The sequence below is a fragment of the Procambarus clarkii genome, chromosome 14 (genome assembly GCF_040958095.1).
Source record: "Procambarus clarkii isolate CNS0578487 chromosome 14, FALCON_Pclarkii_2.0, whole genome shotgun sequence".
NCBI lineage: Eukaryota > Metazoa > Arthropoda > Malacostraca > Decapoda > Cambaridae > Procambarus > Procambarus clarkii.
In genome coordinates, this window is record NC_091163.1 from 10,984,618 (window position 1) to 11,006,746 (window position 22,129).

General features: G+C 45.5%; 1 protein-coding gene across 1 annotated transcript in view; it reads right to left on the reverse strand.

Moving 5' to 3' along the window:
• LOC123771439 (titin) overlaps positions 1 to 22,129 on the reverse strand; it is a 236,050-nt gene that overhangs the window by 18,853 nt on the left and 195,068 nt on the right. The window contains exons 49-50 of the mRNA XM_045763962.2: positions 17,065 to 17,278; positions 3,058 to 3,253 (exon numbers count right to left, since the gene is read on the reverse strand). Of these exons, the coding sequence (XP_045619918.2) occupies positions 3,058 to 3,253; positions 17,065 to 17,278 (410 nt within the window). The remainder of the gene's footprint in view (positions 1 to 3,057; positions 3,254 to 17,064; positions 17,279 to 22,129) is intronic.

Genomic DNA, 22,129 nt, shown 5'->3' on the forward strand with positions numbered 1-22,129 from the left:
CTGAGGAGAAGATAAGAAAGCACCCTAATCAAGGACCAGGACGGCGCAGGCGACACATGAGCAGGCCGGAGGTGAAACAAAACACGAGAAAGCGTACAAAACGGGGCAGATGTGACGTCCACCACGAATGCAAGCCGGAGTGGCTCTGCCAGCGCCGCATAAAACAAGGCAACAGTAAGAAAACATCAAATAACTGTAGTCCAGAAAACCCATGAAAGGACAAGACAACCCGATGCGAAAGAGAAGACAATATACAAAGAGCAAGACAAAGTGCATAGAAACACCAGGAACGTCATACTGTCGCCAAGACGAAGCTCGCAGGAGGGACACCGTCAACAAGGCCACCTGAACACCACAGAGATGGTGATACCCGCATCAAAATACCAAACGGGAAGAGCCGAGGAGAAGGCCGAACCAGTCGCGTACAGGACTGATCCGTCCTGCCGAAAGAGGTGGAGCCGCGGGAAAACGCCCCGGATTCGGACACCTTTCAAGCAGCATCTGAAAATAAAGCTGGGCCGGCCACCAAGGAACCATAAGGACTGCTCTCGTGGGAATGGGCTGCAACCGAGCCAGAACCCGAAGCAACAGCTGGACCGGGAGAAGAGGAACAGGTACCCCCACCTCGACCAATCCTACTGAAAAGCATCCAACGTGAACGCCTCGCAGGCGGGTAAGGGTGCCACATAAAATGGGTGACGCCTAGACCACGCTGACTTGAAGAACGTCCATGGCCAGGAGTTCATACGTCCGACAAAGTCAACAAAACGAGTCTGCAAAAACTGGCCAATCAGCGAACAGAGGAATGAACTGAGACAGCTGTCCGCCAGGACGCAGGATACACCCCGGACATGAACCTCACGGTTAGCCAAACCCCGAGAATCCAGCAAACGAGCCACTACGGAACCAACCCCAAAGGTCAACACCTAAGAGAAACCCTGTGGTTCCGGCAAGAACCGCCAGAGAACAGTCTGAACGGAGCTGAATGGTAGAGCACCGAGTGACCCAAACGCTCCGAAGCGCAAACCAGACAGCCATGAACTCCCGAACCGTGCTGTGAGCCCGACGGACGGACAGACTCCACCATCCCCAACCGACCTGGTGAGCACTGGTTACAAAGCCCCAGCCGAGAGATGACCTGTCCGTGAACACATCGAGCAAAGGCTCGGGGAGGTGCCAAGGCACGGAACCCCGAAAAACCCCAAAGAGGATGCTGGTGACGCAGCACCAACACAAGATCCCCAGAGGAACAAACCTAACAAAAGCAAGAGGCGGAAGGGGAGTCTCCGAAGGAACCAAACAGACGCCGAAGTCAAACCCAACCCCGTGGGCAGACCAGCACTTTGAAGTTTAGACTCCCGCATAACTGCTCAAACAACCGCTGAGCAACCCAGGACCCCCTCATGTACAGCTGAAGGCGGGACCACAGCCGCAGTAACACTTCTGGAGGGAAAGACAAGGAGTGGCCCAATAGCCCTAAACAAGGCCCAGGTCCGAACCCGGGACGGAAACAGATGGAATGGCCTCCAGATTACCAGGAAACCAAATCCGGTGATCTGGAAAGAACCACACCCCTGGCGAGCAGACAAGCGGACTGACTGGGAGCCCACACTAGCCAGTCATCGAGGTAGGCCAGACACCGAATCTCAAGCAGACTCAGACAGGGTACTAAGATCCGGTAAAAGATGCAAAAAATACACCAAGTGCCAATTACAAAATAGGGAAGGCAACAAAAGCAGCAAACCTGAAGCCCCACCACCAACTGTGCCAGTCCCGGAAAACTGGAGAGGAACGTGCCAAGAAGTGACCTGGAGGTCCAGGGCCACCATCCAGGCACCCGGCCCCAACAGAAGCCGGACAGGAGACAACAGTCCACCAAGGAGGGCATAGAATCCAAGGCGCAGACTGAAGAAGTCCAGAAGAACCGCAGATGCGAAAGGCCCATGACTACAAAGAGCAGACAGGAACCCCAGAAGGATTGGTGGATCGACCACGTCCAATGCACCCACTAAGATGACATGACGAAACGCAGGGGAAGAAGCCCACCCCGCCAGCTCTGAACCCCCCCAAGGGGGAGAAACCGTCCACCGACACCATCAGAGGCCGGAAGACAACCAAAAGTGCCCACCAACAGCAGGACCATGCAAGAGTCAACAGAGCAAGCTGCTCCCCCAGCACCCCGTCAACAGAGAAGGGAACAGAGCCCCTTCGGAAAGAAAAAGTGCACACACACATACACATTATGTATATACACATACATATACATATACACACACACACACACACACACAAGGTATGTGACACACACGTGTGTATACACATGTGCACACACACACAGCGTACACATGTACATGCATACACACACACATACACTTTAAAAGAAAAGTACAAGTCGCCGACCAGTGGGAAAATTATGAACATTTACATATGAATTATGAACATATTTATGATTATGAGCATTTACATTTGGAAGCATATATGGCTTTTCAGTTAATAGTGTTAGATAATGGAGCATTCAATACATTAGAAAAGCCTTGAGGAGGTTATAGACATGAACACCCTTTAACCACTGTACTGCACAAAGTGTTTTTTGGTGCTCTGAGAGTTGTGCTATTTATTTTTTAATTAGGCTACATTTTGACATTAAATTTACCTGAATATTTATAAAAACAACGAAAATATGTCCTTGACAATTGCACTAAAAAATTTTTGCAGAAACTAGGTGCGAAGTGCAGTGGTTAAGGTGTTCTTTATTACTTCTAAAAAATTTCACCAGGGGCTTACACTGCCTAATTTCAATAAGAGCCTTGTTTGAACCATAATACATTAGTTGTAAGCATCAAGACAATAGGTAAAATCAATCTCAAAATATCACAAAGAAATCAATAGAAATACATCCAGTAAAATCATTAAGGTATCAAAACTAGGGTTAGCTAATTACCAGATACTGTATGCTTTGATCCATAAAAAGTTCTTAAATCAAGTAGTACACTGCAATTAGAAGCAACAATTTAAATATACTGTACTCAGAACACACACACAAAGTGAGTGACTTACCTAACATTAAGTCCTCCACTACGCAGCACCTCCAGAATTCTATTTCCAACTCTCTTTGAATTTGCTAGCACACCAACTTCTTCTTCTTTAAAATCCAAGAACTGAAGGTCTGGGGGAGGTATGGATTCTGGTTGCTCTGGCTCAACATCTGGAATTCTTGCTACTGAACCATGTATTCTGGGTTCAACAATGGTTTCTGTTAAGCCAACAGATTTCAGTATTAGTCTTATTTGACATTGTTTGTCATCTTTGCTACTCCCTACTTTTTTAGGAGGCCAATTTTGGCCTCTAAAATTGTCTTAATTTTCCTTTTACCTAAATATACAGTACCTTGTTCCAATGCTTTAACCCCTCAACTGCTCGGCTTCCAAATATGACTCCCCCCCCCCCAATGCGCAGGAAATAATTTCTCTGGAAAAAATTATTTTTTGTTTGGAAAGTGTCAAAAACCCTTCCCTAAGTATGGGTATAGTAACAGAAGGTCGAAATTGTATGTACTTTGGCTGCTATGGTTCATAAGTTTGTGCGTAATGTCATCATTTCCTGGTCACTCGTGGCATACGCCCCAGGATGCAGGATGCATGAGTTGCTGCGAATATATTTTTGTTCATTTTTTGCGCACAGTTCCAAATACATTTATTTGCTTTTTTGTGCCAATCCTATGTATAATTAACATATACACTATATTATTGCAATAGAACATCCGTATTGTCCGAGGACACTGTGTTACATGCATGACACATGTACACATATGTTGCACATATTTCCCATGTGTCATGCTAATTTATGTATAAATACAATCTATTTACATACTATACACTATCACACACTATATACATTCACCATGAACACACTCAGAACTCCGCGAATATCAGCTGCCACACCCTCACTCCTCCAACATCCAGTGACTCCCTCACTCCTCCAACATCTTACTCACCAACATTGCTCCTCCCACCATACTGTTATTGTTTTCATTACACTATTTATACATGTTATGTAGACTTATCTACATGTTTTATTCACCAGAACTATGCAAGTAAGCCGGTATTGTGTCCAAACTTTACAGTGGCCACCATACACTGCATGAGAAAGCACACAGCAGCCAGCATATGATGCTACAATTATGTCACCTCCCTCACCAAAATAGCTCCTCCCAACCTACTCCTGTTGCTGTTATTACACTATATACACACATTGTATATACCCATGTACAAATGTGTTCGTGGCCGACAACAAACTGCACAACTTTTATTTTATTTATTTATTTATTTATGCATATACAAGAATGTACATTGGGAATGTGAGGATACATAATATGGTAATTACAGTCTTGTAATTGTAACAACTGGCTTACGACGACCGAAAGAACCTTGAGCCTTTGCACGACCCTTCTGGGCAGATCAACCACAGCACCCCTCCCCCCCCCCTTCGGAGAACCAACAAGTCCGACATAGGCCGACAACTAGACGAAGCCGCCTGCAGAAAATGCACCACCACAGACTTTGCAAACAGTAATGGACTAAAATCAGCGTTGAATGTAATGAAACGCCATTTTCTGGGTGAGCCCCGGAGGCTCCCCTGAGCTTATCGGGCTAATGTATGTTATATTAGACCGGGACATTAGCTAAGGAGTTCAGACCTACCAGGGACCAGCGCTAGAACCTGACCCCTTCAGAGAGGTTTCAGGGAGCAATGGCCCTGGAAAACCCCCTTGTGGTTGGGGTTTTCCTTATCTGCCATCGACCGGGGTTTGCACCTAGAAAGGTAGGCATAACAAAACAAACCCATTGGGCATTGGGCATAGGCATAACAAACCCAAACCCATAATCTCATTTAACTACCATTGTGTACTTTAGCTCTGACTTTCCTTTCAAAAGGTTATAACTTTATTTAAAAAAAAAAATTGTCATCTTTATTATTGTCTTTTTTCTTTTTACTCCCATGTTCCATAGTACACTGGCTTTGCCTGTGTCCTCTAGTATTAACTTCATTATCCAGTGTTCCTGAGTGTATCTCTATTTAAACTACCTCATTTTGTTTTAGTGTAACTTTAGTATTCAACTATAGTGTACTTATAATAGTAGAGTAAGTAAGCTTTTCATATTATAGATCTCATAATTGCTTTTTTACTTTTTTGGTCATCTATTGTTATTAATTACAGTGGAACCTCTATTAACGAGTAATTACCTAAGTGTAATTACCTAAGTGTAGTTACAGGATGAGAGCTACGCTCGTGGAGTCCCGTCTTCCCAGCACTCTTTGTCATATAACGCTTTGAAACTACTGACGGTCTTGGCCTCCACCACCTTCTCACTTAACTTGTTCCAACCGTCTACCACTCTATTTGCGAAGGTGAATTTTCTTATATTTCTTCGGCATCTGTGTTTAGCTAGTTTAAATCTATGGCCTCTTGTTCTTGAAGTTCCAGGTCTCAGGAAGTCTTCCCTGTCGATTTTATCAATTCCTGTTACTATTTTGTACGTAGTGATCATATCACCTCTTTTTCTTCTGTCTTCTAGTTTTGGCATATTTAATGCTTCTAACCTCTTCTCGTAGCTCTTGCCCTTCAGTTCTGGGAGCCACTTAGTAGCATGTCTTTGCACCTTTTCCAGTTTGTTGATGTGCTTCTTAAGATATGGGCACCACACAACAGCTGCATATTCTAGCTTTGGCCTAACAAAAGTCATGAACAACTTCTTTAGTATATCGCCATCCATGTATTTAAATGCAATTCTGAAGTTAGAAAGCATTGCATAGGCTCCTTGCACAATATTCTTAATGTGGTCCTCAGGTGATAGTTTTCTATCTAGAACCACTCCTAGATCTCTTTCTTTATCAGAATTCTTTAAAGATTTCTCACATAATATATAGGTTGTGTGGGGTCTATGTTCTCCTATTCCACATTCCATAACATGACATTTATTAACATTAAATTCCATTTGCCAAGTGGTGCTCCATATACTTATTTTGTCCAGGTCTTCTTGAAGGGCATGACAATCATCTAAATTTCTTATCCTTCCTATTATCTTAGCATCATCAGCAAACATGTTCATATAATTCTGTATACCAACTGGTAGATCATTTATGTACACAATAAACATCACTGGTGCAAGAACTGAACCCTGTGGTACTCCACTTGTGACATTTCTCCATTCCGATACATTGCCTCTGATTACTGCCCTCATTTTTCTATCAGTCAGAAAATTTTTCATCCATGATAGAAGCTTACCTGTCACCCCTCCAATATTTTCCAGTTTCCAGAACAACCTCTTATGTGGAACTCTGTCGAAAGCCTTTTTTAGGTCCAGATAGATGCAGTCAACCCAGCCATCTCTTTCCTGTAATATCTCTGTGGCCCGATCATAGAAACTGAGTAAATTCGATACACAGGATCTTCCTGATCGAAAACCATACTGTCTGTCTGATATTATATCATTTCTCTCCAGGTGTTCTACCCATTTAGTTTTGATTAGCTTTTCCAATACTTTCACTATTACACTTGTCAATGATACAGGTCTATAATTGAGGGGGTCTTCCCTGCTGCCACTTTTGTAGATTGGAACTATGTTAGCCTGTTTCCACATGTCTGCTACGATTCCTGTACACAGGGATGCCTGAAAGATCAGGTGAAGTGGAATGCTGAGCTCAGATGCACATTCTCTCAGAACCCATGGTGAAACGCCATCTGGGCCAGCTGCTTTGTTCCTCCCGAGCTCCTTGAGCATTTTTTCCACTTCGTCTCTAGACACCTCTATGTGTTCTATGTTGTTCTCTGGAATTCTTATTGTATCTGGTTCCCTAAAGATTTCATTTTGTACAAACACACTTTGGAACTTTTCGTTTAGTGTTTCACACATTTCCTTTTCATCTTCCGTGAATCTATTTCCCATTTTCAACCTCTGAATATTATCCTTTACCTGCAATTTGTTGTTTATGAATTTATAGAATAGACCTGGTTCTGTTTTACATTTGTGGCTCTATTAACGAGTTTTTCCAGTAACGAGCAAGCCACTCGCAGCAAATTTGTCTCTATTGACGAGCTCGCCTCTATTAACGAGTGAAACCACATGGTGCTTCCTAGCGTCTCGCGGGTTCTCGCAAATTCTCGGACGCCTCCGACGCCAGTGTTGTTGTTGTATCTCACACGACAAGCATCCCTCTGGATATATTTGAGCTTTACTTTGGGTTTTTAGTGGTTTTGCGACTACAATTTGTAACACACGATGTCTCCAAAGAAGCTGCTTGCTAAAGATAGTGTTGTCAAGAGAAAGAAAGACACAATTACTGTGGATTTAAAGAAGGAAATTATAGCAAAGCATGAGTGTGGTGTCTGTGTGATTGATCTCACAAGGAAGTATGGCAGGTCCTCATCAACAATTTACACCATTAGTAAGGGAATGAGGAGGTAAGGGAGGATGCTGCCTCTTCCACTGAGATCAGGGAAGTGTTTGGAATGTTTGAAAAGGTGAACGCATTCTTGGAAAAGCTGCCCTGATAAAGCAGTGAGAACCCGGTGTGTGAAAATGTTTAATTAATTTATCACTTTGTGATAACACTTTATGAAAGTGTTATCACTTTCGCAGGTATATGTCGCTTGAACGTGACACTTTTTTCTCTTGAATGCACCCAAACACCGCGCTCAAGTATCATTTGAGCAAATATTTCTATAAAATCCAATTCTTATCCGATCGACTTGGGGATTGTATACATGTTTGCCATGAAATTTCCGTTTTCTTTAATAACCACATTGCCTATTTGAGAAAACGGCATTGTATTGTATCTTCGTGGTAAGACTATTATATTGTTGACACAACGAGTGTAATCAACATAGTTTTTTATTTGGTGCTGGTCTAACGCATCCTTGTGTGACATTTGAAATGAAATTTGGGTGAAATTCCCAAGAAGAGAGAGTCCGCCTGACTCAGAGGTGGATTCTCCTTCCACACCATAACCCCTCTCATCCTTCCCACCTCCCCATCGTCTCCCTGAAGCCATCAACAACTCTTCATAAGGTAAAGTAAATATTAAAACACTACAACAAAACATTTATATTTACATGTGCAATATTATATTTACATAAAAAAAGTCATACAAGTATGGATGTTTTTGGGAGTGGAACGGATTAAATTTATTTCCTTTATTTTAAATGGGGAAATTTGTTTCCAAAGACGAGTTTTCCAGGTAACGAGCTCGGTGCCAGAACGGATTAAACTCGTTAATAGAGGTTCCACTGTATTCTAGTTCATTTTTTACATTCCTAAGTTCCCATTAAGTTTTAATTACTTAAATTACCATTAAGTTTATATTACTTTAGAATTTTGTATTCTACTTTTTCTTTGTAACCCAGGTTGCCTATCTCAACCACCATGAGAAACAATGGGCAGAGTTTCTTTCACCCTATGCCCCTGTTACCTAGCAGTAAAATAGGTACCTGGGTGTTAGCCAGCTGTCACGGGCTGCTTCCTGGGAGTGGAGGCCTGGTCGAGGACCGGGCCGTGAGGGACACTAAAAGGCCCGAAATCATCTCAAGATAACCTCAAGATAACCATTGCTCCATTGTGCTCTTTTGCTTTGCCTGTGCAATTTTGATCATTAGTGCAAATAATTACTTACAGTGTACCTGAAAGTACTTTTAAGCAACCTACCTCATTTTTGTGTATAGTTTTATATATATATTTTTTTCATAGCTAGTTCTTGTATCATTGTCTTTTTGGCTTCTCTGTAAAACAGCCCTCTTATGCAAACTATTATAGATCCAGACCTTAACCTCTTATCTAGTTAGGGGTTATCTCCTAGTTATCTATCTAGTTAACCTCTTATCTAGTCTAGCTTAGGGAGTCGGTCGGCCGAGCAAACAGCACGCTGGACTTGTGATCCTGCGGTCCTGGGTTCGATCCCAGGCGCCGGCAAGAAACAATGGGCAGAGTTTCTTTCATCCTATGCCCCTGTTACCTAGCAGTAAAATAGGTACCTGGGTGTTAGTCAACTGTCACGGGCTGCTTCCTGGGGGTGGAGGCCTGGTCGAGGACCGGGCCGCGGGGACACTAAAAAGCCCCGAAATCATCTCAAGATAACCTCAAGATAGTATCTATGACAATCAGCACTTTAATGATCAAAATAGCAGATATTACACAGCACATGATGTAAACAATGTTTTAGCGTGTAATCACAATGTTTCTGTAATAAACTTGAATGTAAGATCTCTTTGCAAGCACTTTGATGATGTTAATGCCCTGATTCAAACAGTTGACAACAAATTCACTTTTATTGTGTTTACTGAAACGTGGTTAAAAGAGGACACTTCTCAACTCTACAGCATACCAAACTACTCAGCCATTCACAACTGTCGTCCTATACAAAGAGGTGGTGGTACTTCTCTTTACTACCACCATGCACTGACTTGCTTATAAGTAATTAAATCTAGAGATCCTTATGGAGCGTATATATTTGCCTCTTTCAGAGTCAAGGGTAACGATGCTGTCTTGACTGTGGGAGCAGTCTACAGGGTTCCTAACACTGATGTGACTGAATTTAACTCAAACCTTAGAAATCTTATACTAGAGAACCGACTGAACAAAAACCACATAATTATTTCTGGTGACTTTAACGTTGACCTCTGCGAGCCTGATAACTCTCCTGCTGCTAGTTTCCTCAACTGTATGAATTCCTGCTTCCTCATACCCGTAATCACTAGACCTACTAGAATCACTGACAGTACTGCCATGGCTCTTGATCACATCTGGACCAACATAACCTCTCCACTTACTTCAGGGATAATCATCGATAGCACTACAGACTATTACCCCACATTTCTCCTAACCAACATTAACAAACCACCTCTAGAGGCAAGGGAGATAAGCTTTAGGCTGCACAATGAAACTGCTATAGGCAATTTTATAGCTGCTGCTGCTAATATCAACTGGCAATCTGAATTAGGGAACATAGGGGACATCAATCTAGCAGTGCAATCATTTCTTCAAAAAACTCATAGCCTTTATAACACCCACTGTCCTATGCTAAAGAAACAAGTCACAACTAAAAGGCTAAACAATCCTTGGCTGACAAAGGGGATACTTAAATCCATTAATAAAAAACATGACCTCGAGAAGAAGTATAGGTTAGGAATCGTCTCCAAAGAATTCTCAAAGAATTACTCATCATTACTATCTAAAATAATTGGGAGAGCCAAAATTAAATACTATGAAGACAAATTTACCCACACAAAGGGCAATATTAGGAAAACATGGAGCACAATTTCTCAAATATTGGGATCAAAGAAGATTATAAATAATAAACCAATACTCCTATCAAATAATGATGGTCTGCTTTCAGCCTCTGACACTGCTCTTGAGTTCAATAGATTCTTCTCTTCCATTGGGTCATCCCTTGCAAATGATATTCCATTGTCCAGTACTAATATTCAGGACTATCTTACAGGAAACTATCCACAGTCTCTGTACCTAATGCCTACTAATTCCACTGAAGTTACTGACATAATCCTTTCCCTTAAAACTAAGTCTAGTGCCCTTGAGGAGATATTAACACTTATTTACAAAAAAGCCTCCAGATTTTTAGTTCCTACCATTGCATTGCTCTTCAACAAGTCACTTGAACTCCAAACCTTTCCAGATATTCTAAAAAAAGCGAGAGTAACCGCAGTCCACAAATGTGGTGATCCCACTGATGTTAACAACTTCAGACCTATATCAACTCTGCCAAACTTATCAAAAATATTTGAAAACTAATCTATAAGCAGCTTTACTCTTATCTAGGCAAACTCAATACACTTAGCTCTTGTCAACATGGCTTCAGACCCCAAAAAAGCACTAACGATGCACTCTCCTCTTTCTCATCTACATTAATGACCTTCCAAATGCCTCCCAACACCTCAAACCAATTCTATTTGCTGACGACACAACCTTCATTTACTCCAGTCCTGACCCCCTTGCTCTAAATGCCACAGTAAATACTGAGCTAAATAAAGTCCATCTTTGGCTAACTGCCAACAAACTCACCCTTAACATTGACAAAACTTTCTATTTTCCGTTTGGCAATAAATCCTCTAATCAAATAAATCTCAGAATTAACAATACCCAAATTTGTAACAAATTAGATGGCAAATTCCTTGGCGTTCTCATTGACCACAAGCTGAATTTCCAGGGACACATTCTAAATATATCAAAAAAAGTTTCAAAAACTGTTGGCATTCTTTCTAAGATTAGATATTACGTACCCCGCCATGCCCTGGTGACGCTCTATTACTCCCTCATCTATCCATATCTCAACTATGGTATTTGTGCTTGGGGTTCTACTACCCAAAATCATTTACGTCCTCTAATTACTCAACACAAAGCTGCCATTAGGACAATATCCAACTCTGGCCCCAGACATCACTCGGTACCCCTACTCAAATCTCTGAATATGTTAGATATTAAGTCACTGCACATTCTCTCATGTGTGTTATACATATATAAAATGCTGAACTGTAATGCCAATCCTGACCTCAAAAGCTTCATTGAAGGTTGTAACAGAACCCATGAGCACCACACCAGAAATAAATTCAGTTTTGATATTCCAAGAGTGCGACTTAATCAAACTAGAAATGCTCTACAAATCAAGGGACCCAGAATGTGGAATGACCTTCCCAACCATGTTAAAGACTGTACCTCTCTCAACCAGTTTAAGATAAAAACGAAGCACTACCTAATAAATTCCCTGTAACCTACCTTACCCCTCTATTGTCAACCTATGTCTGTTTTCTTAAACAACGCTGTTTGTCGACCTATTTGTATTTGTGCTGCTTTTTCAGCCATGTTTCCCCCTTTTTATCTTTATTTTTATTTGTTCTCAACACATTTTATTCTTTATACTCATTTAGTATTAAGTATTAGTCATTAAAGTTTTTCCTGCCCGAAACGCTTTGCGTAATAGTGGCTTTAGGCATTGTATGTCCTAGCTCTATCTATAAATCTATCAATTTATGTAAAATCTCTTGTATGTATGTACCTTACCTGAATAAACATTTTATTTTATTTTATTCTTCACCAGAAAAGGAGGAGACGGCTGCAAACAAAGAAAAGACCACTAGGACCGAAAGAGCAGAAACTCCTGCACCAGAGGAGAGCATGAAACTCTCCAACCCAACCCCTGAGAGGCCAATGCCAACAAGAAAAGAGCCATAGAAAAACAGTCCTGAACCGAGGGGGCCACCCCAAACTGAGGAGAAGGGAGAAGAGAGCACCCGGTGCAACGAACAGGACAGCTCAGGCGACACATGAGCAAACCGGAGGTGAAAACAACGCCCGAGAAAGCTTGCGGAACAGAGCAGAAGTGACATCTACCCCAAATGCAAGCCACCAGCACCACTCGAAATGAGGCGACAGTATCTGGCACAAAAAGACGGTCCTGAAACAACCAAGAGAGAAAGGACAAAACAACCCAACCAGAAATCGAAGACAACCTTTAAATGATGTCTGTTTACAAGAGTCCTGATGAAGGTGAGGTGAACCCCGTGTATTCGCGGGCTATTTAAATCTTGCATAGTACTTCATCGCGTCATATGACGTGATGCGCAATTTATTGCAAGTTACTCAACACTGCATATGACATGTTGCGCAGTTTAAGGATAAATAACAGGAATTGATAAAATTGAGAGACCTGGAACTTTAAGAACAAGAGGTCATACATCTAAGCTAACTAAACACAGATGCCAAAGAAATATAAGAAAATTCACTTTCGCAAACAGAGAGGTAAATAATTGGAACACGTTAGGTGAGATGATGGTGGAGGCCAAGACCGTCAGTAGTTTTAAAGCTTTATATGACAAAGAGTGCTGGGAAGACGGGACACCATGAGCGTAGCTCTCATCCTGTAACTACACTTAAGTAATTACAAATGTAGATACTTATTTATAACGTGTATATATAGTGTAATAACGGCAAAAGGAGTGTTGGGAGAAGCCATTTTGGCGGGGAAGGTGGTATCATCTTCCTGACTTGTCATGCTGTGTAAGGGTGGCCACTATACTATTTGTGCACAATGCCAGCTTAGATGAACAGACATGGTGAACAAAACATGAAGATACTTATATATATAACATATGTATATAGTGAATAAAAGCAAAAAAGTTTGGTGGGAGAAGGAGGTTGACGAGTGAGGAGTTTTTGAGGGCGGGAGTTGCAGCGAGTGGCTGGCTGGCTGATATGCGGTGGCCACTTCTCTTTGTTTTTTGACTCACAATATCAACTTAGTGGTTGGTTATGGTGAACAAAACATGCAGATACTTATATATAACCTGTGTATATAGTGTAATAACCGCAAAAGTATTTGTTCATTGTTTTATGAACATAATAATTGAATCAAAAAATAATAATTTTGAGTACAGCGATGATTCACACATTTTATTATATAAATATATCACACTACACACTATTGAATAATATTACTGCAAAAAAACTAAGAAAAAATCAATCAGAGACATTGAAATAATTAGGTAATATTATCTGTGTGGCAACTCCCGCCTGACAACTGGGGCTGAGCAGACCGCCTTCGACGTTTGCTCTGTCAACACCTCTTTTCTGTGGAGAGCCCCTTCGGCTCCCCGGAGCTGATGTGTATATATATTAGACCATGGCAACAGTCAATCAAAGGAGTTTTAAGCCTACCAGGGACCAGAGCCAGAACCTGGCCCCCTCTAGAGAGGCACGAGGAGCCATGGCCTAAAGACACCCCCGTGTAATTGGAAGCAGTCTTTTTCTGCCATCTACTAGGTCAGGCACCTAGAAAGGTAGAAATTTCAAAACAAACTACTGCTGGTCAAAAATTACAAACCGAAAGCCAAACTAGCAAACTGAACTCCCCAATCAAACACAAGAAAACAAACATGGCATCACCACAACCACCACTCATCCGTCTGCACAACCCCCTCCCCCCACCTGGTTCCCCTCTCGGAGAGGGAGAGTGACGTGGGGGTCCCAGACCTCCACTCTGGCAACTTTCCTCAGTTCAAGAGGCTGTTGTGTTGGTGACGGTCGATCGCTCTGGCTCAACTTTTTGAGCAGTGCTGCAGTGCGGTGTTGTTGCTCTGTGTTAGTGGTGTGTGAGCCAGAAGTAACACAAGAGTACTGGGGCTTCATGCACCTAGGGCTACCTTCCCTAGGTGCCCTGTAAGTACTGCCTTTGCGGCATCAGGGTTATCTTCCATGAGCCGTTCAGGAGTAGCTACCTCTATGTGGTTCTGTCGCTGCTCGGTGCCACTCAAGAGTGCGGAACCAAGCCCACAACGAAAACACAGGCAAGAGGTTGCCTGAGCAACCCATCAACCAGGTAACAGGGCAATCAGCTAGCGAGGATGACTTCGGAACCTCACAATGAACCCCAGGAGGGACAGAAAAACCCAAACCGGTATGAAGACGGAATCATAATAAAGGCATAATCTGGGCCTCGCAGCATGCCCCGCTCCGAGGGTAGAAAACCCTAAGTGGGGTCCAACAGGGCCCAAGGCCCCCCAAGGCAACCCTGTCCTAGCCCCGGAAACCTCCACAGCAGGACCCCGGGCAGAGCCATTCCCCCAAAGCCTCGACCTCACAAGAATAAGCCGGGGCAACCTTTAAAACACTAAAAAAGGGGGGCCCCACTGGTCAAACCCATACGCAACGGCTGCAGGAACAGGCTCAAATGTCTCCATCACCACCCCAGAAGGGGCATCCCCCAAGACTGTCTGAATCTCAAACGCAACTAAACCCTGCACCGACCCCAAAACCTAGCATGCAACACCTGAGCTGCCTGCACCCGAAGATAAACATCAGTGGACAGGGTGAAATGAGTCGCTAACAAGCATCAAAACTCGCAGGACTCTGGGTCGAAAGTGTCACTGACCCAACAGGCAGCATGACGAAGGCAAAAATGGAGAGTCATCCTGAGACAAGGCAACAGAGCATCCCTCAAACTTGCACTAAGCAAGAGGGCACCCAGAGATTGCTTCTATCAGACCCAATGTGCCCCCACGGGATTTCCCAGGGTCCTTAGACTGGTATCGCTAAGGATAAGCCCAGGCAAGGTACTTTCTAACCGGTGCCCAAGACTACCAAGAGATCCAATAAAAGCTGCACCCCCAGGATGTGGCCACTCACAAGGACCTAGTTGAGGGACCACTAAGACTATGTTAACAACCTAACACAAGGGGCAGAACTTCCCCACCAAGCAGGGAAACAAAAACAAAAGAAAAACCCCACAAGAGGCCAAAGTACCCAGGCGGAACAAAGCCAGCTGCTATGAGAGGGAGGTGATAACTAGGTGTGCAGCACTCCGCGCTCTACCGGTGCAAATTACCCCTTCCCAAAGGCAAACAAGGGTGCAGAAAACCCCCCAGCACTAAGGGTGGTCGATCACCAAGCAGAGGTAAATTCCAAGGTGACTTGTGGAAGGTGACCCCAATCTCCAAGGACAGTATACTTATAGGGCACCTAGGGAAAACCCTAGGTACTTGCATCCTGAGTGCTTGAGAGATTACTCCTGGCTCACGCTCCACCAAAGACGACTTGCACCACACCACAAGGCACAGAAGTTAGTCCCAGAGTCACAACGACCTCAGCCATTCACATCAGCCAATGAACTGAGGGTGTGTATAGCCGGCATGAGGGGTCTGGGGCTCCCCCTTCCCCCTCCTGGGGAGAGAAAAGCTGCGCAGATGGTGGTGCGGCATGTGGTGATGTCATGCTCATTTTCAAATGGGGAGTTCTGTCCACTCGTTTGACTTTCAGTAGTAGTTTCAACCATAATAGGGGTTTATTTGAGGATGCTTACACTTCTGGGTGCCTGGCCTGGTCGATGGCAGACATAGAATGTCTCATAACCACATGTGCAATTCTATAGGCCATAGCTCCTCGTGCCTCTCTGAGGGGGCCAGGTTCTGGCTCGTGGTCCCTGGTAGGTCTAGAACTCCATCCACACTGACTGATGCCATAGTCTAATAATATCCATATCAGCCTAGATAGCTCCAGGGAGCCAAAGGGGCTCCACCCAGAAAACAGTACAGACAAATAAATGGTCCCCACAGGGTGTAACAGTATCCATGTTTTTTTTTTTTTTTTTTTTTGAGATATATACAAGAGTTGTTACATTCTTGTACAGCCACTAGTACGTGTAACGTTTCGGGCAGGTCCCTGGGATACGATCCCCACTGTGAAGAATCATTGTTACAACCAAGTACACATTTTACTGTTGCGTTAAACAGAGGCTACAGTTAAGGATTTGCGCCAGTAAATCCTCCCCGGCCAGGATACGAACCCATGACAAAGCGCTCGCGGAACGCCAGGCGAGTGTCTTACAACTACACCACGGAGACTGGTCAGTTCTTATCTGAAAAGCTGGGACTCAAAGAGCTGGTGGGAATGAGGAGCATAACTGTAACTACATTTTCCGTGTGCACCAGGAACAAAGCCAGCTGCTATGAGAGGGAGGTGATGTGTCAAAGCCAGGAGCCAAGTTGTTAGGTGTGCTGCACAGGTTAACTAGTAAGTGAAATGCTTCACTGGGTGGTTCATCTTGGTACATTGTTTTTAAGTTTTGTTTCTCTTACTTTGCTGATTGTCTGCATTGCCTTGCTCACCTTTTTAGAGGAATTTTTCTTGGTCTGAGTTATCTAGTATCCTCAAGCTCCCTGCACATCCTTAGAGAGGGGCTAGGCTTTGGCCTCTGACCCAGTAGGCCTGCAATGCCTGGCAAGGGCCTGGTGTGAAATGAATTGGGTGCAGCTATCCAGGTAGCAAGTACCAGGGAGCTTCCAAAAGAAGCCCTCTCAGAAAACTAGTTTTAAGTTAATGATATTAATGATTGTAAGTATAATCAAAGAAAACAGCAATAATGTACATAAAATAATGACAATTTGTTTACTATTTTTTATAATATACTGTATAAAAATTTATAAATTATAAAAATAGCTTATACTGTACTTTAATTTTACATATTTTCTAAAATTATGAAATTTACTTAATAATTTAGACTTACCTTCACCCCTTAAACTGATATGATAAGAACCAACAGCAACATCACCATCATTCATGTAAACGTAACAGGTGTAAGTATCATCATCACGAATATCTCTAATAGGACCCTCAATTAGTACTAAGTCTCCATTTGGTGTCAGGGACAAACCAGCAATGCCCGAGACATCTATGACACCCACAAAAAGTAAAGTATCTTCATCTTTCTTCCAACTGATCTGAAATTATGAATCAAAAACAAATATCAGACCTAAATATGAAATAAATGTACTAAAAAAAAAAAAAAAAAAAAAAAAAAAATCAAATACTGTACATATATAGTGGAACCTCAATTGACAAATGCCATAAAACCAGCATTGAATGTAATGAAATGCCATTTTCTGGGTGAGACACGGAGGCTCCCAAAAGCTATACCAGACTGATGTGTATATATTAGACCATGGCAACAGTCAATCGAAGGAGTTCTAAGCCTACCAGGGACCAGAGCCAGAACCTGGCCCCCTCAAGAGAGGCACGAGGAGCAATGGCCTAAAAACACCCCGGTGTAATGGAAGCAGTCTGTGTCTGCCATCTACCAGGTCAGGCACCCAGAAAGGTAGGAATTTTAAAACAAACTACTGCTGGTCAAAAATTGCAAACCGAAAGCCGAATTAGCAAATAGAACTCCCCAATCAAAAACAAGTTAACAAACACAAAGTAACCACAACCACCGTGCTTCTGTCTGCACAACCCTCCCCTCCCTGGGAGGGGGACAGGGAGTCCCAGACCTCCACGCCATCAACTCTCCTCAGTTCAGAGGCCGAGTATCAAAAACGCAAAAAAAAAAAAAAATGCCAACCAGAGGGAGGAAGAAATGCCGGGGAGTCTCCAAGTCTTATCCAGAGAATGGCGTTTCATTACATTCAATGCTGGCTTTCTTTGGAAAGCCCTTTTGGTTCCCCGGAGCTACCTAACCAAAGATAAGAAGAAAAGGGACTCACCTGGGAGGCGGCCGAACTCGCTCCTCAACTCAAAGTTGAGACAATTGGCCGCAACCTGTGACCCAAGGATGTACATGCCCGAGAAGAACATTAACAAGGTAACATGCTACCAGGACCCTGATCAACCTCCAAAAGCCCCATGCCTGAAGATAGGTCAGGATATATTACCAAAACAGCAGCCAAACGCCGAACTTATGAACGGTGTGGGCGCAGGGATAGACCGCAGGCTGGCTGGACCAAATACTCCTGCGAACAACCTGCGAGAAGGGAAACTGGGTCAACCCAAAGCGCATCCTCTGCCACAGAGACCGTGACGCGCAAATAACAGCGAAGTGCCACCAACAGACACAAAACATGATGCACCCCTGGCGAAACCAACCAAGCATCAACAACCCAAGGACCCCTTCTGAAAGCAGTAGACTAATTCTTCGCCAGAAAAGAAGGAGACGGCTGCAAACTAAGAAAAGATCACCAGGACTGAAAGAGCAGAAACTCCTGCACTGGAGGAGAGAATGAAGCTCCCTGACCCGACCTCCCAGAGGCCAAAGCCAGCAAGAAATAAAACAACTGGCTGCAACCTGCGACCCAAAGCAACATGAGAACGCCGAGGAGACGTTCTCCAAATAACAGGCAGCCAGGACCCTGTTCGACTTCCAAAACCCACGCGCCCGAATATCTGCCCAAGACATATTACCAAACACGGCAGCTAAAGCTGCAAACTTCCTAACATCATGGGCGTAAGGATAGACCACAGGCTGGCTAGACTTAATAACCCTGCGGACAACCTGGGAGACCCGAGCCCTGGAACAGGGAATGAGGGGAAACCGGATCAACCCAAAGTGCATCCCCAGCCACCCCGGCTGAAGCGCGCAGGTAACGGCGAAGTGCTGCAACTGGACACAACACATGATGCACCCCCGGCCGAACCAACCAAGCATTAATGACCCACGGACCCCTCTGGAAAGCAGCTGTCTCGTTCTTCGCCAGAAAAGATGGAGAAGGCTGCAAACGGACAAACCTACCCCCAGGACCAAAAGAGCAGAAACCCCTGCGCCGGAGGAGAGCATGAAGCTCCCCTACCCAGCCCCCAGAGGCCAAAGCCAACAAAAACAAAGCCTTGGAAAAACAATCAGGAACCGAAGGGGTCACCACAAACCGAGGAGAGGAAAGATAGGAGAGCACCCTATCCAAGGACCAGGATGGCTCAGGAGGCGCATGAGCAGGCTGGAGGTGAAACATAGCACGGGAAAGCTTACGAAACGGGGCGTATGTGACGTCCACCCCGAAAGCTAGCTTGAGCGGCTTCGCCAACGCCGCACGATACGAGGCGACAGTATTAGGCATCAAATGATGGTCCTGAAAAAGCCAAGAAAGAAAGGACAAAACAACCTGATCCGAAAGAAAAGACAACCTACGAAGAGCCAGAAAATGGCGAAAAGAACGCCAGGAAACGTCATACTGTTGCCGAGACGAAGCTCTCAGGTGGGACACCATCAACGAAGCCACCTGATCACCATAGAATTGGTGATACACCCGCGTCAAAAAGACCAGACGCGAAGAGCAGAGGAGAAGGTCGAACCAGCCCCATACCAGATTGGACCGACCTGCTGAAAGATGCGGAGCCGCGGGAAACGTCCCGGGTTCAGGCACCGAGCCAAGAGCATCGGAAACCAAGGCTGGGCCGACCTCCAAGGGGCCACGAGGACTACTCTCCCTGGGAATGTCTCCAACCGAACCAGAACCCGAAGCAACAGCTGGACCGGGGGTAAGAGGTACAGGTAACCCCACCTCGACCAGTCCTGCTGAAAGGCATCCACTGCGAACGCTTCGCAGTCGGGGAAGGGCGTCACATATATTGGGAGACGCCGAGACCACAGCGACGTGAAGAGGTCCACATCTGGGAGACCGTACGTCTGGCAGATCCAACGAAATGAGTCGTCGTCGACCGTCCACTCCATGGACAGGGGAAGGAAGCGAGACAGACTGTCCGCCAGAACATTGGACACTCCCCGGTCACGAACCGCACGGAGAGCCAAACCCCGAGAATCCAGCAGACGAACCACTTGAAGGGACCAACCCCAAAGAGCCAAGGACCGAAGAGAACCCCCATGGTTCAGGCAATGAACCACTGGAGAACAGTCCGAATGGAGGCGAATAGTCGATCCTCAGTGACCCGAATCCTCCGAAGCACGAACCAGACAGCCGCGAACTCTCGAACCATGCTGTGAGCCCGATGGAAGGACGGACCCCACCATCCCTGGCCTGCCTGGAGAGCACTGGTCACAAAGCCCCAGCCAAGAGACGACGCGTCCGTAAACACATCGAGTGAGGGCTCGGGAAGGCGCCAAGGCACCGAACCCCGAAAATCCCAAAGAGGAAGCCGGTGACGCAGCAACCGACACAAGACCCCCCGGAGGACGAACTCAATGATCGCGAGAGAGGCGGAAAGAACGTCCCCGAAGGAACCAAAACAGATGCCGAAGCCAAACCCGACCCAGCGGGTAGACTAGCAAGGCGAAGTTCAGACTCCCGCACAACCGCTCAAGCAACCGCCGAGTGACCTGGGACCCCCTCAGAAACAGCTGACAGCGGTCCCGCAGCCGTCGCAATGCCTTTGGAGGGAGAGACAAGGAAGCGGTCCAAGAATCTCAAACAAGACCCAGCCAGGTCCGAACCTGGGATGGAACCAGATGGGACTTCCTCCAGTTCACCAGGAACCCAAACCTGGCGAGCTGGGAAAGAACCATATCCCTGGCGAGCAGACTAGCTGACCGACTGGGAGCCCGCACCAGCCAGTCGTCGAGGTAGGGCAAAACCCGAATCCCTAGAAGACGCAGATGGGTCACCACAACCCAGGTCAGACGTGTGAAAACGCGAGGTGCCAGATTCAAGCCAAAAGGTAGGCATCGAAAATGGTAAGCGTGATGCCCCACCATGAAACCTAACCAGTCCCTGAACCCCGGATGAATAGGAACGTGCCAATAGGCGTCATTGAGGTCCAGGGACACCATCCAGGCACCCGGCTCCAACAGAAGCCGGACCTGAGACAGAGTAGTCATCCGAAAGGAGGGGCAAGGAATCCAGGGGTTCAGACGGGACAAGTCCAGAATGAACCTCAGATCCGCACAGTCCCGTTTCGGCACTGGAAACAGACGGGTAACCCACCTGAGGGACGTAGTCGTTTCGACCACGCCCAAGCGCACCCACTCCAAGACGACTTGACAAAGCGCAGGAGAAGAAACCTGCCCTGTTAGCCCCGAACCCCCCAAAGGAGGACGAGTCGCCCAATGCCACTGCAGGCCAGATGACACGACCGAAAAGGCCCACAAATTGTGGGACCAAGCGTGTGCAAACAGAGCGAGTCTCCCCACCATCGCCCCGTCAACGGGGCAAACCGTGAAAGGGCCAACGCCCCTTACGAGAACCCAACCGTCGAACAGGGCGATCACTGCGCCAACCAGAGGACGCTGGCCCCGAAGGGAACAACGGCTCAGAAACTGGCACCAATGGCCCACCCTGACCAGTGGAACCTGGAACCCTAGCACAACCCCTCTGAAACTGCTGAGAATGACTGCTTCGGACAATCAACAAGTCCGCCATAGGACGACAACTAGACGAAGCCGCTTGCAGAAACTGAGAGACCGCAGTCTCCGCAAACAGCAACGGACAAAACAGAGATGAAAACCTAAGAGCCAGGGCACAAGCGGATTCCAAACAGAGGGCGAGTACAGCCTGATGGCACGCGTGGCGAGAAGCAAAAAACAGAGACACCGCTTCCTTCAGGATGGGCGCAAAGAGCTTCAACAGTGTAGCTGATGCCCTAGCTGCCGAAGACAGCACCCCGGACGAAGGCCCTTCACTCAACGCTCCTACATCCTTCTCAAGCCAAGCAGAAGACAGCTCGAGAGGGGAAAAGAAACGCAAGACTGAAGTCAAATGCCCACGGGCGCGCGACTCCTCTGCAACCAATGAAGCCGAAAGCTGAGGAACCTGCATGTGAAGCTGGAAAAGGCTAACATCCCGAGAAAGGACGGGACCGAACAAGCATGCATTAAGGTGCTCAAACTCACCCCCCCAGGTAAACCTGCA